This window comes from Aquarana catesbeiana, linkage group LG11, assembly GCF_042186555.1.
Source record: "Aquarana catesbeiana isolate 2022-GZ linkage group LG11, ASM4218655v1, whole genome shotgun sequence".
Classification (NCBI taxonomy): domain Eukaryota; kingdom Metazoa; phylum Chordata; class Amphibia; order Anura; family Ranidae; genus Aquarana; species Aquarana catesbeiana.
Genome location: NC_133334.1, coordinates 110,185,252 through 110,201,135, shown reverse-complemented (window position 1 = coordinate 110,201,135; position 15,884 = coordinate 110,185,252). Strand labels below are relative to the sequence as shown.

Below are 15,884 nucleotides of genomic sequence, written 5' to 3'. Positions count from 1 at the left end.
GACCGTCGAGAACTCGTGACGTACAACACTACGACGAGCCGAGAAAATGAAGTTCAATGCTTCCGAGCATGCATAGGAATTTTGCGCGTCGGAACTTCTACAGACGATCGGAATTTGTACAGATGATCGCATTTTCACGACCGAAAAATAGAGAACATGCTCTCAATCTTTTGCTGGCTGGAATTCCACCAGCAAAAGACCGATGGAGCATACACACGTTCGCATTTTCCGACCAAAAGCTCTCATCAGAGTTTTGCTTGCGGAATTTCCGATCGTGTGTATGTGACATTACCATTCAACACTGCCACAAATTTGTGGCAAGTTATCCTTGCTATTTGGGATTCTGTCCCCCGGTGCAACCCCCTAGATTAGTCTGTGCCCAGGAGAATTCCCCCCTAGATTTGTCTGGACTCCAGTATCTCCCCCCCCACAGTCTGTGCCCACTACAACCCTAAAATCCCCCACTACCCCAGGCTAGTCTGACTGAGTTGGGGGGATTGTAGAACGCACAGACAAACCTTGGGTGTGGTTGTACTGGGGTACAGACTCAATCTGTCAAAGTTACATCTGCACAATCCACCCCCCCCCTAAAAAAAAAAAATCACAGATCTAAGCCTAAGGTCAGAGAGACCGGCATTGGGAGATCTCATTTCTCCTGGGCTCCAGATGACATCAGTGATCCACCCCATCAGAGATACTGATCCCACTAATCCAGCAATAGGATCTGTGTGTGGCTGCAAGTGGAGTCACACAGGATCATTTGTGACAGGAGCAGCACAGCTGGCAGTGACAGAAGGTGGAGCCACACAGCCAACAGTGACAGGAGCCGACAAAGTGGGCAGTGACAGAAGGCGGAGCCACACAGCCAACAGTGACAGGAGCCAACAAAGTGGGCAGTGACAGAAGGCGGAGCCACACAGCCAACAGTGACAGGAGCCAACAAAGTGGGCAGTGACAGAAGGCGGAGCTACATAGCCAACAGTGACAGGAGGTGGACCCACACAGTGACGGTAGCCACCTAGGGGGCAGTGACAGGAGGCAGAGGCACACAGCGGCCAGTGACTGGAGCCAACATAGCAGCGGGAAGTGACAGATATTGCCCAGAGGGAAATGACAGGCGCTTCTGCAGCGCATCAAACTTGTCCTATCCATGGGTGCAGTGTGGGTCAGAGCACAGTGGGCCTCATTCCCATGATGCACCACTGTTTGACTGTATACGTTTTAATTTGGTGTTATGGATGCTTTCCCATATGAGTAATTTTATATCAAGAACCAGACATATAATTGGCTTTTCAGCAGCCTGTATAAAGTGAAATGCTAAAGTGATCACTTTAGCTTTTCATTTGAGACAAGCTCAGGTCAGCTTTCCATCTTGTGTGAATGAGGTGTTAAAATCACAACAGAAAATACGTTCCCATCTTTAATGAGCGAAAAAATGTGATAATATTGTGCAATGTGCCACTTCTAGCATGTGATAAGTGTTTCTGAAGCTTGATGAGTCAGGCTGTGTTTGTGTTTCATTGTAGAATTAAAACCAATGACCGAAGGCAATATCCTTAGTCATGAGAGTCACCTCATACAATGGATCTATTACAGGCCTCCCATTATTGACATATTACAGCATGCTTCCTTCCTGGGACAGCACTTACTGGTTCCAGTGCTCCTTGGAGACTTGGTAGAGTGTGCCGAATATAAGGGGGAGGATGGTGTGACAGTTTTCCTCTATCAGACTTAGGATGTACTCATTGTTCCAGAAATAAAGTGCTCGCTCTGCAACCTGAAACAAGATATCAAGACAAATTATGTCATTAAAATGGTATTAAACCCCAAACCAGAAATGTAAAACATTGCAGCTTACCAATCCTTGGATGTGGTGGCTGCATTAGTTTTCTTTTTTTAGGCTTTTCCCCTCTGTTTTCACCTGATGATCTTGCCTGTAACACATCTCCTGTATTAGGGCTCATGCACACCGCAGCTCAAAGAAGCTCAAAGAAGCTGCTCCTTTGGGTTTTTCTTTCTACCTGTAAGCTCATATGCATGTAAACTCCTGAAAACGCCTATAGTGTGCATGGCCACATTGCCTAACATGGAGGGGAGTTTCCAGGCAGAAAAAAATAAAAGCTCAAACGCTTGTAGGAACAGCTTCTTTGAGACGCAGTGTGCATTAGCCCTTATGCAGCGTACACACGGTCGGATTTTCCGACGGGAAATGTTCGATGTGAGCTTGTTGTCGGACCGTGTGTATGCTCCATCGAACATTTGCTGTCGGAATTCCGCCCACAAATGTTTGAGAGCAGATTTTCAAATTCTTGCCAACAAAACTTGTTGTCGGAAACTCCGATCGTGTGTACACAAGTCCGTCGCACAAAAGTTCACGCATGCTCTGAATCAAGCAGAAGGAGCCGCACTGGCTTTTGAACTTCTTTTTTCTCGGCTCATCATACGTCTTGTACATCACCGCGTTCTCACTTTTTGAATTTTGGGCCAACATTTTTGTGACCGTGTGTATGCAAGACAAGTTTGAGCCAACATCCTTCAGAAGAAAATCCACGGTTTTGTTGTCGGAAAATCTGAACGTGTGTACGCGGCATTAGAGTGGCCCCACTGTGGATAAAGGAGCACAGGGGCACCTTTGGACAGCAGCATTTTAAGTCTGGGGGGAGGGGAGTGTTAGGTGTACTAGCAGATTTAGATACACTAACAAATTGAAGCCAAACTCCAGCTCCCACTGCAGTTACACAAGCAGTTACAGCAGCAGTTTTTCGGGGGGTAAAGGTTTTACATGACTCGAAAGCTGATCATTATAAGCACTCCTGTCAGTACCAAATGGTTTGTCTCAACACTCTTAGCTGATACATTTGCAGGACAGCTTGTTCTGACTTACTGGTCAGATCACCAGGTAAAAATAAAGGAAAGCCTAATAATAAGAAATAAATGCAGCCATCACATCTAAGAATTGGTAAGCTGCAATATAATGCATTTCTGCTTTTGGGTTTAATACCGCTTTAAGGCTAAAAACAAAAGCTGGTGAATTGAAAGCATCAAGTAACAGATATACACATGTACAATATGCAAAATATCTTTTTCTTTTTTTTTTGTAGCAATATGACAGTTATATACCTGAAAGTGAGGACTGGAAATACAGAGAGCGATCTGTTTAAATAGTGGCTCTTGAATCTTCACAAACTGGGAGGGTTCAATGACATCTAGAATTTCCTCTAACTCTCCAAGGAACATTACCTGCCAGAAGACACACACATTTACCTACATGACAGGAGTATTACTCTGGGTTTTTAAGGTTATTAAAGTGTGTAAGTGTAGCATTATCTACTTTTATCATTTTCTATCATCTCCTAAATTCACTTCTTTGCTAACAAACATGCTCATAGTGCTATATAATTCTCCTTGCCCAATTGTGCTGTCTCCCCAGAGATCTGCTCTGAGCCCAGAGTGCAGACTGTCACCCACCGCTCTGTGCTCTGCCCCTCCAGCACTCACTGGAGGCCTGGGCTGTGGAGGGGATAGGAGCTGCTGGCTAAGGCTCTTAGTGGTGCGCTGATAGGCTGAGTCAGCTGCCAGTCAAGCATCTGGGTGGATCCCAACATGATTGTTGGGATTCCTGCAGAGCCTGGACTGGCTCTGAGACATCAGCTGACAATGAGCTTTAGCCTTTATTAGAGGAGTGCAGAACTAAGTGCACTCTTGTGACCCAAAGGAAAAGTATGGCCATAACAGCTTTGGCCACACTTCTCCTTTTATTTGTTTGTGTGTGTTTTTATACGGGTGTAATATGAAGAATGATGTAACCATACTGCAAAATAGATCAAATAGATATTAAAGAGGAAGTAAACCTTCCTGTATTCTTTGTACCTATAGGTAAGCCTAGAATAAGGCTTACCTATAGGGCCAATTATATAATTGGTGCACGCGCTCTGAAGGAGCGGCCGCCCGTGCCGTTTCTTCAGAAGCCAGTGCCATGACTGGCAGCTCCCCTGCATATGAGCGGGAATGACATCCCGCGGCTCTGGCCAGTCACACAACCAGAGTCTGCAGGCCCGGAAGGAAGACGGGTAAAGATGGATGCGGCCTCGAGCGGGGACGACGAGGGCTTCGTTTGCAGGTAAGTGTCACATAATGTGCTAGTATGCCATGCATACTAGCACATAATGCCTTTACTTTGCAGGTAACAAAAAAAAGAAGAAAAAGCCCCCCAGGTTTACTTTCTCTTTAAAATCGCAACTTTGTTGGAAGCATTCATAATTATAAATAATGTATTTACAAAAAAATCTGTTATTCATAGGCTAATATTCATGCGGATGCTACAAGGGTGCACTTGGCAAGGGTTTTCAGGGCCTGACAAATTTATCCTTTATGCTGGCTAGGAAAGGGTCAATTCTGAGCCACTGACACTGGCACCCTCCATATTCCTGTCATGACAGGCTTTATTAGTGGTGATTGGTGGATTAAAATACACAATAATGATCTACGATGAAGTGGAAGAATTGTTCATTTGTGGTGCCGTGGAATGTAATGCTGACACTTTTTGTTTAAAATATTACATTAAAATCGTATTATTGATTTAGCACTGCACTTTCTTAAAACAAATTGGAGCGTCAGAGTATTAATAGAAGTTTTTTTTCTTCGTATACTGTATACCTTCTTTTTGTCAAAAAATATAACAGCAACTTTATAAACTTGAGTCCAAGTACATGTAACATATTTGCCATGTTTGTGAACCAACAGACAGTGCTTCCAGCGTATAGTGTAAAGATACCTCATTTTTACCAATTCATTTATATATAATATTTAGATGATTCTATGTTCATTATAACTGTGGTTTACCTCCTTTTGAGTGCAGGTTTTGGGCCAGTACTTTAACAAACCTCGAATTACCTGTAAAGATAAGCATTGTTACTTTCCTTTCAAATATTTTTGACAATGTCACAAGAATTATAAAGTGCATTTACTGTACTGCAATTGATGGCAGTTTTCTAGTAAAGTCATTATACTAGTATTCCAAGCAGGACACATTTGGCCAATTTCTAAAAACCAAAACAGATGTGTGGTGTTACCATTAGTAACCTGTCATGTTCCAGCTCTCTTTCTTAAATCAAATAGAAGATTAAAAGTATGCATTGGGGTTGATTTACTAAAACTGGAGAGTGCAAAATTTGCAGCAGCTGTGCACGGTAGCCAATCAGCTTATAACTGCAGCTTGTTCAATTAACCGCTTGCAGATCACGCACTGTAGTTTTACTGCTACAGTGCGGGCTGGCTGTGCAGAATCACATATACACAATATTACCAAAAGTATTGGGACGTCTGCCTTTACACGCACATGAACTTTAATAGTATCCCAGTCTTAGTCCATAGGGTTCAATATTGAGTTGGCCCACCCTTTGCAGCTATAACAGCTTCAATTCTTCATAGAAGGCTGTCCACAAGGTTTAGGAGTGTGTCTATGGGAATGTTTGATCATTCTTCCAGAAACACATTTGTGAGGTCAGGCACTGATGTGGATAAGAAGGCCTGGCTCGCAGTCTCCACTCTAATTCACTCCAAAGGTGCTCTATTGGTGTTCTATGTCAATTAGGGGTCAGACATTAATGGAGGGTGGAATAGGGATAGATGGGGGAGGGTAAATGGCAGGTGACAAGAAAGTTCCCATGTTGCAAACAAACATTGGAAATGATAGTGCCATTTGTACTAGTAAAAAAGATATGCAAAACACCAGAGCAAAATGTAATAATGCATTAAAGGGTTTGCTCACCAGTGCCAGGTGAGTTGGAAGCTCTCGTGCACGAGGAGAGCTATCATGTAATCGGTATTGCTGAAACTTGGCTTCATTCCCCACATGACTGGGCTATTAATATTCCTGGCTATGCACTCTTTAGGAGAGACAGGGTAAAAAGGAAAGGTGGCAGGGTCTGTCTCTGTGTGAGAAGGGATCTCCAAGTGAGTGTGAATGAGGATCTAATTAATGGAGAGTGTGATGTGGCTGAAGCATTATGGGTGGAACTGCATATAGATGTGCGTAGTTCAAAGTTAATCATTGGAGTTTGTTATAGACCACCCAATGTTAACGAGGAGGTGGAGACTCAGCTCCTTGCACAGATGGAAAGGGCTGGAACGGTGATAATAATGGGGAATTTTAATTACCCGGAAATTTACTGAAGTAATGACACTGCTGGAACAGTTAAAGGGCAAAAATGTATAAACCTATTACAGGACAATTTTATAGTCCTGTTTATTGAGGCCCCAACTAGTAGTGATGCTCTGTTGGACCAGGTAATCTCAAACCATGCAGAGCTTATTACTAATGTTCATATAAAGGAACATCTTGGTAGCAATGACCATAACATGTTAGCTGTAAGCAAAAAAACACATACGGGAAAGATGAAAACACTTAACTTTAAGAGAGCAAATTTCCAAGCATGAGGGCTGCTCTCCGGGTCTTAGACTGGGAGGGAATACTGGCATCAACAGACATAGAACAGAAATGGGAATTCTTCAAAAAGACTGTTTGTGAACTCACTGCAAAGTATATTCCCATGGGAAATAAGTTTAAAAGGCTAAAAATAAAACCTATGTGGCTCATGGCCAAAGTTAAAAAAGCTATAAACAATAAGAAAGTGGATAGTGGAGAAGGATCTGGGGGTTTTGGTAGATCATAAGCTCAATAATAACATGCAATGCCAAGCCGCGGTTTCCAAAGCGAGCAAAGTCCTTTCTTATATTAAGAGAGGTATGGACTCCAGAGAGAGAGAGCGATATCATTTTGCCCCTGTACAAATCATTAGTAAGAGCTCATCTGGAATATGTAGTTAGTTTTGGGCACCAGTTCTCAAAAAGGATATAGGGGAACTGGAGAAAGTGCAGAGAAGGGCAACCAAACTGATGAGAGGCATGGAGGAGCTCAGCTATGAGAAAAGATTAGAGAAACTGAATTTATTCTCTCTTGAGAAGAAGAGATTAAGGGGGTATATGATCAACATGTTCAAATATATAAGGGGTCCATATAGTGAACTTGGTGTTGAGTTATTCACTTTACGGTCAACACAGAGGACAAGGGGGCACTCTTAAGCCTAGAGGAAAAGATATTTCATCTCCAAATACGGAAAGGTTTCTTCACAGTTATGCAGCGTACACACGGTCGGACTTTTCGACCGGACTGGTCCGACGGACCGAATCCGGCGGACAATCCGATCGTGTGTGGGCTTCATCGGACCTTCAGCAGACTTTTCCAGTCGAAAATCTGACGGACTTTAGATTTGGAACATGCTTCAAATCTTTACGTCGTAACTCCGCCGGACCCAGAAATCCACTCGTCTGTATGCTAGTCCGACGGACAAAAACCAACGCTAGGGCAGCTATTGGCTATCAACTTCCTTATTTTAGTCCGGTGTACGTCATCACGTACGAATCCGTCGGGCTTTGGTGTGATCGTGTGTAGGCAAGTCTGTTTGTTAAAAAGTCCGTCGGAAGTCCGTCAAAAGTCCGTCGAAAGTCCGCCAGAAAGTCCGTCAGACCAGTCCGGTCGAAAAGTCCGCCCGTGTGTAAGAGCTGTGAAAATGTGGAATAGGCTCCCTCCAGAGGTGGTTCTGGCCAGCTCAGTAGATTGCTTTAGGAAAGTCCTGGATTCTTTATTAAATGTACATATATACATAACATATAATATAACTGGGTACTAACATTTATAGGTAAACTTGATCCAGGGAAAATCTTATTGCCTCTCTGGGATTAGGAAGGATTTTTTTCCCCTGCTGTAGCAAATTGGATCATGCTTTGCTGTGGTTTTTCGCCTTCCTCTGGATCAACTGCGGGTATAGGATTGTGTATATGGGATTGTATGATATTATTTTTTATTTATTTATTTTTATGGTTGAACTAGATGGACTTTTGTCTTTTTTCAACCTGATCTCAAGATGCTTGAGAAAGGAGTGCTGCTATTCTTGCCACCAATAGCGCGCAGACTCAGAAACGCGTCGCATAGCTGTGACGTCACAGCCCGGCGCCGCGCTGTGCTTGCCCTCCAGGCCTCGTTTTGGCTCCCCATATGGCCGCCACTATTCCATCCACGGAGCCAGACGAGCCTCACCATACTCTGCAGCACGCCCGGCGATCGGCCTTGGCGTCCTCTTAACCCCATCCTTGGAACCCGCAGACAGTGGGTCTGTGTTATTTTAACCCATCCCAACCCGGAAGTGCCATCTGGAGACCTGAGGGAGCCCCTGCTGTGTCAAGCTACCACTATCCATCCTCGCCAGGATCCGATGTGGGATCAGCACTGCACGGACTTGCTGAGACTTGTGGTCCTCCAGTTTTTCCTCTGCTCAGAGATGCACCTGAACGTAACACTACAGTCTTCCATGTGAGTGGATATTGTTTGTTGAAATAAATGTTTATTGATATATACTCAGAGGCGCCCCTTTTCCTTGTTTGTCTTTTTTCAACCTGATTAACTATGTAAATATACATTGGGTTGAGGTCAGGATTTGTGAGGTGAGGGACCTATGTCTCCACTCTAATTTATTCCAAAGGTGTTCTATCTGGTTGAGGTCAGGCCAGTCAAGTTCCTCCACCCCAAACTCGCTCATCCATGTCTTTATGGACCTTGCTTTGTGCACTGGTGAGCAGTCATGTTGAAACAGGAAGGGGCTATTCTCAAACTGTTCCCACAAAGTTGGGAGCATGAAATTGCCCAAAATGTCTTGGTATGCTGACGCTTTCAGAGTTCCCTTCACTGGAACTAAGGAGCCAAGCCCAACCCATGCAAAACAACCTCACACCGTAATCCCCCCTCCACCAAATGATTTGGACTGTTAAGCTTTGACAATAAAACCTGGAAGCTGGTTTTTATGCAGAGCTGCACCAGATTTTGCACTCTCTAGTTTTAGTAAATTGACCCCACTAGTTATTAATGGACAAATGTTACTTTATATGCATGTTGTAAACATCAAACCATAGAATTGGTGGAGCTGAGTAAGAAGATTAATTTAAACAGTGGGAATTAGAAGCAATAGGGTGACGGCTATTGCATACGTAACCACGTCATAAGTGAAATGGCAATGCTGGGGCTAGAAATTAGGTTGAATACACTTTTTACATCTAAATTATGGTAATAATAGTGAAGTATTAGTTTTACTCTGCAAGAGACTATCTCAGTGGTGACATAAGAGATGTGTTAAAATATATATTTTCTCCAGTACAATGCAAACAATATAAAAGTTTCTTGTACATTTGTTATTGACCATTTAATTGATAGCCAATGTATGGAGAGCTATTATTAATAAATATTAAAGCGCAGAGCTCCACCTATTGAGCAGTATACATTTAGCACTGCATCTTTTTTATAAGTGTTCACCACTTATGATATTATGTATTAAGAATATGAGCTTATTTGGTAAGACAAAGTGCAATGAGCTGCAATTCATTGAAAGCAATCAACAATCATCTTTCATTGATCTGAGTCTAGGGAAAGTAGATTGCTTTGAGTCACAGCACGTAGCACCTCATTACTGATCTTTGTATTCCCTTTTTAGGAAACTTGTTCACAAAGATGTGCAAACCCAAGTTTGACTTACAGGAACCATTGATATTTGCATATACATTCAGCAGTCTATATTTAGGATCTACAGATTTAGGCATTGCAGAGAGTGTGTTGTAATTAAAAAACTTTATTTCTGCTACTTGCACTCTCCAGCCTATTCTTTTACTCATTACCCATATCTTATGACCATAAATTAGGAAGGGGCTATATACTGATCAATATTGGTAGTCTTGGTTAGAAAACAAACCCATGTTTCTCAGCATAGCCTTGTACAGAGTCTGCAAAAATGCGACCTTGACCCAATACATTTCTTTTACTTCTCAATCACGCATTCTTTCTTGCCTCTTCTCAGTAATAGAATTTCATGGAACTAATTTACAGAATGCAAGTTTTCCCCATAAGACTGAACGGAACACTCCAGTGCTTTTTAAAGTGGAAGTAAACCCTCCTATTGTTTTCAGCCAAGGAAGCTGCCATCTTGGCCTCTGTTTAATCTGCAACTGCCATGATGCTGCACATGTGATCGGTTATGACACCAGGCATTGGATGGTGTGATAGTTTGGTTGAGAGCACAACCAATGCAACAGCTAGTATTTCCGGCAAGCCGGGAACGTTAACTGTTTTTTAAACTATCAAATCAATGGGTTTACTTCCACTTTAAGAGCCTACTGCAGCCTTGCCTTTTGGGAATGTTCTTCTACATACAGCTACAGAGAGAGTCAGTCAACAGTAGGTGGATTCAAACATGCTTAGGACAAACCTAGAGCAATACTCTTTTTTGACGTTTTTAACTGATCAGTAGTGACATGCAGTTCTTAACCACTTCAATACCGGGTCAATTCTGACATTTCTCTCCTACATGTAAAAATCATCATTTTTTTGCTAGAAAATTACATAGAACCCCCAAACATTATATATGTTTTTTTAGCAAAGACCCTAGAGAATGGCGGTTGTTGCAACTTTTTATCTCACACAGTATTTGCGCAGGAATTTTTCGAACGCTTTTTTGGGGAAAAAAAACTGTTTTGTGTTTTAAAAAAAAAACAAAACAGTAAAGTTAGCCCAATGTTTTTGCATTTTGTGAAAGATGAAGTTACATAGATACCTAACATGTCATGCTTCAAAATTGCACATGCTCGTGGAATGTCGCCAATGTTCGGTACTTAAAAATCCCCATAGGCGACACTTGAAATTTTTTTACTGAAATTTTTTTACTGGTTACATGTTTTTAGTTACAGAGGAGGTCTAGGGCCAAAATTATTGCTCTCGCTCCAACGTTCGTGGCGATACCTCACATGTATGGTTTGAACACCGTTTTCATATGTGGGCGGGACTTAGGTATGCGTTCGCTTCTGCGTGCGAGCACACGGGGTCATCGGCGCTTTAAACATTTTTTTTTTTTTTTATTGTTAATTATATATTTTTTTTTATTTTGACACTTTTTTGAAAAAAAAAAAAATTGATCACTTTTATTCCTATTACAAGGAATGTAAACATCCCTTGTAATATCAATATAACATGACAGGTCCTCTTAATAGTGAGATATGGGGTCAATAAGACCCCATATCTCACCACTAGGCTGGGAAGCCTGAAATTAAAAAAAAAAATAAAACGATCGCCGCTTCCCAGCCGAAGCGGCGCCGTTTTTTTGAATGGAGAGGCCGGGCGCGATGTTATGACGTGGCCTCTGACGATCATAGAGACTCCGGGGACCATCTGGTCCGCCGGAAATCTCTACGATCTACATCCGGCGCCGGAGGGCGGCGGGAGGGGGGGACGTCCCCTCTCGCCTCCCATAGGAACGATCAAGCGGCGGAACGGCCGCTATGATCGTTCCTATGGTGTAGAGATTCGCCGGCTGAAACCGGAAATATCTGAATCATGTCTGTAACTACAGGCATCATTCAGATATACCTGCTCAAAGCCCAGGACGTCATATGACGTCCGTGGGCTGGAAGTGGTTGAAGCTAAAAGACATCACCTGCAAATAATATAATTTATTATCCATTCATGAAAATCACAAACAAGTGTTAATTCAGGCTAATAAAATTATTACCCAAAGTAGAATATGATGGTATTAAAACTAAATCCAGGAAAGTACACAGAACAGCAAGGTTGTGTTCACAGCAGTGATGAGTAAGAGTAAGGGCAAGACAATATGTGTGTTCCACAGTCGTACTTCTAGGGGAGGCTACTTATAAGTAGCAGAAACAACTGACCGCCCTGCTACATGTGATCCACCTAGATGATATCATTACCACAAACTGTACACCAATTTTATCACCTTGAAATGAGGAAGTGGCAATTTAAAGAGGAAGTAAACCCTGATGGGTTTACTTTCTCTTTGTTTCCCTGCAAAGTAGCCCATTATGTGCCACTTACCTGACACAGGAACCTGCAATGTCACCGCTGTCCCCTCTGCTACGGAGCGTCCATCTTCTTTCCGGGTATCGTGGCTCCGGCGCTGTGATTGGATGGAGCCGCAATGACATCACTCCCGCACATGCGCAAGGGAGCCGCCACTAACGGCATTTCGCCGTTAGCAGCGGCATGCTCAGTGCGCCTGCGTGCCGCTGTCTGCGGTGCATGCTCTGTAGACAGCGGTGCCTGTCTTTTTGCAAATATCTCCAAAACCGTGTAGGTTTAGGAGATATTTCTTGGACCTACCGGTAAGCCTTAATCTAGCCTTACCTGTAGGTCAAAGTGGTCTGTAAGGGTTTACAGCCACTTTAAAGACATGAAACACATTTTATTCTGTGAAATAAAGTAATTGGATGTTTTATTAAGGTAGAAGACTCATACCCATCCTTTGAATAACCACTTTGGGCGCCTCGGGCAATCAAACTACTGATGTTTTTTTTTGCGCTGATTTCTCTTACCAATTCGTCATCCACCTGAGAACCCCACAGAGCACTCAGGATGGGAATGCTGGAAGCATAGAGAGCGACCATATTGACCCTGTGTGGTGACAGGTTTTCTCCACCCACACACAAGGAAGAATGTGTCCCCCCCTTGCTGGGTGACCGCAGCCTCAACAATTGTAAATCCATTTTGACCTTTTTCCTTCTATTGTGGAAGCATCTTATCCTTATTTCTGAATGAACCTACTAAACTATTAGGGCATTCCCACCTCCCTATCTTTTCTTTTTCGGTGGACACTCTGAACTTTACCAGAGAACCCTGGTCAGCTCCTCACGATCCTCAGTCTAAAAAGACAAAAAATGGGGTGCTGCTGTCTAAGCGACATGCGCTCCCTCAATATTATCTTCTTGTTCTCATCCACTCTGCTTTGTAAAAGACATATATACTGTATTACCACTATATTAACTTACTTAACAGTAAATTGACTTCTCTTACTGCAGAATGAAACATTTCTTGCAACATCTGATGTGCACTGTACAATGACAGATTCAGAAATGTCATTGCTTGAATTTAATGAGAAGCTAAAAGTGAACAGTACACATTTCAATTTGTGACAGATGCTTCACCATGTAGGAAGGCGAAGAAATTTTGACAGAGACTCACCATTGCTTTAGAGTTTTCCATGAAAGTGATTTAACTTTTAAAAATCACAGAAGATCATGGAGAAATTCAGGCAGCAAGTACATCAAATGAGAATAATAGTGATGTACTGGAAGTACTGATACAATAGCTTTCAACACTGAGAGATTGGTGTTAGTACTATCAGTAGAGAGGCCTCATCACATTATCCGTTCCTGTAACATTAACCACAACACTCACACAAACCCTCCCTGTTACCCTAACACTAACGTTTCCTGTGACCCCAAACTTAACCCTCACTGTAACCCTAAATCTAGCCTTCCCTTTAAATTTTACGATAACCTTCCCTGTAATCATAGGCCTGTGCAGCCTTTTGCATTAGGGTGTGCACCCCAAAGCTCAAACACAAATGCGTGTATATATACAGTATCTCACAAAGTAGAGAGTACACCCCTCACATTTTTGTAAATATTTTATTCTATCTTTTCATGTGCCAACACTGAAGAAATGACACTTTGCTACAAAGTAGTGAGTGTACAGCTTGCATAACAGTGTAAATTTGCTGTCCCCTCAATATAACTCAACACAGCCATTAATGTTTAAACTACTGGCAACAAAAGTGAGTACACCCCTAAGTGAAAATGTTGAAATTGGACCCAAAGTGTCAATATTTTGTGTGGCCACCATTATTTTCCAGCACTGCCTTAACCCTTTGGGGCATGGAGTTCACCAGAGCTTCACAGGTTGCCACTGGAGTCCTATTCTACTCCTTCATGACGACATCTGGGGGATGTTAGAGACCTTGCGCTCCTCCACCTTCCTTTTGAGAATGCCCCACAGATGCTTAATAGGGTTTAGGTCTGGAGACATGCTTGGCCAGTCCATCACCTTTACCCTCAGCTTCTTTAGCAAGGCAGTGGTCATCTTGGAGGTGTGTTTGGGTTTGTTATGTTGTAATACTGCGCTGTGACCCAGTCTCCAAGGGGATCATGCTCTGCTTCAGTATGTCACAGTACATGTTGGCATTCATGGTTCCCTCAATGAACTGTAGCTCCCCAGTGCTGGCAGCACTCATGCAGCCCCAGACCATGACACTCCCACCACCATGCTTGACTGTAGGCAAGACACACTTGTCTCCTCACCTGGTTGCCGCCACACACGCTTCACACCATCTGAACCAAATAAGTTTATCTTGGTCTCATCAGACCACAGGACATGGTTCCAGTAATCCATGTCATTAGTCTGCTTGTCTTCAGCAAACTGTTTGCAGGCTTTCTTGTGCTGCATCTTTAGGAGAGGCTTCCTTCTGGGACGACAGCCATACAGACCAATTTGATGCAGTGTGCGGCGTATGGTCTGAGCACGAACAGGCTGACCCCCCCCCATTCAACCTCTGCAGCAATGCTGGCAGCACTCATACGTCTATTTCCCAAAGACAACCTCTGAATCTGCTGTAAAACTGCTGTATGGCCTTGGCCATCTTGCTGCAGCTCAGTTTCAGGGTCTTGGCAATCTTCTTATAGCCTAGGCCATCTTTATGTAGAGCAACAATTCTTTTTTTTCCGGATCCTCTGAGAGTTCTTTGCCACGAGGTGCCATGTTGAACTTGCAGTGACCAGTATGAGAGAGTGAGAGCGATAACACCAAATTTAACACACCTGCTCCCCATTCACACCTGAGACCTTGTAACACTAACATATCACATGACACCGGGGAGGGAAAATGGCTAATTGGGCCCAATTAGGGGTGTACTCACTTTTGTTGCCAGTGGTTTAGACATAAATGGTTGTGTGTTGAGTTATTTTGAGGGAACAGCTAATGTACACTGTTATACAAGCTGTACACTCACTACTTTACATTGTAGCAAAGTGTCACTTCTTCAGTGTTGTCACATGATGTCACATGTTGTTGGAGCAATGTCAAAGCGGGCTCCCAATTTATCCGCCAATCAGATAGTGACAAAAACTGGGACAATTGCTTCAATGTTGCAATCCATTTACTGAAAAATGTTAAAAAATACAAACTTGTAATGCCAATAAGCCTGACGAAGAACAGTGATGTTCGTAACTGTGCAGTAGCATATTGGCATTACAAGTTTGTATTTTTGAACATGTTTCAGTAAATGGATTTACACTATATTACTAAAAGTATTGGGGTGTCTGCCTTTACATGCACATGAACTTTAATGGTATCCCAGTCTTAGTCCGTAGGGTTTAATATTGAGTTGGCCCATCCTTTGCGGCTATAACAGCTTCAACTCTTCTGGGAAGGCTGTCCACAAGGTTTAGGAGTGTGTCTATGGGAATGTTTGACCATTCTTCCAGAAGCGCATTTGAGAGGTCAGACACTGATGTTGGATGAGAAGGCCTGGCTCGCAGTCTCCACTCTAATGTGAAGGCCAGTCAAGTTCCTCCACCCTAAACCCACTCGTCCATGTCTTTATGGACCTTGCTTTGTGCACTGGTTCAAATCATTTGGTGGAGAGGGGATTATGGTGTTGGGTTGTTTTTCAGGGTTTGGGCTTGACCACTTAGTTCCAGTGAAGGGAACTCTTAAGGCATCAGCATACTAAGACATTTTGGACAATTTCATGCTCCCAACTTTGTGGGAACAGTTTGGGGATGGCCCCTTCCTGTTCCAATATGACTGCACACCAGTGCACAAAGCAAAGTCCATAAAGACATGGACTTAGCAAGGGTGGTGGAAAATTAACTTCAAGTGCAAAAATTCACAGTATAATAATAACTAAAACATATAGAATCAAATGCAACAACCTAAAAAATAAAAAGTGCTATAATGGTGTGAACCTCCCAACTAAAACTTTGTTGCACTT

The 15,884-nt window shown here is 42.9% G+C and overlaps 1 protein-coding gene across 2 annotated transcripts in view; it reads right to left on the bottom strand.

Annotated features, from left to right (window-relative positions):
* PPP2R5B (protein phosphatase 2 regulatory subunit B'beta) overlaps positions 1–15,884 on the bottom strand; it is a 142,348-nt gene that overhangs the window by 8,248 nt on the left and 118,216 nt on the right. For both annotated transcript variants that reach the window (XM_073604873.1, XM_073604872.1), the window contains exons 10-12: positions 4,843–4,893; positions 3,121–3,240; positions 1,650–1,777 (exon numbers count right to left, since the gene is read on the bottom strand). In XM_073604873.1, coding sequence (XP_073460974.1) covers positions 1,650–1,777; positions 3,121–3,240; positions 4,843–4,893 — 299 coding nt within the window. The remainder of the gene's footprint in view (positions 1–1,649; positions 1,778–3,120; positions 3,241–4,842; positions 4,894–15,884) is intronic.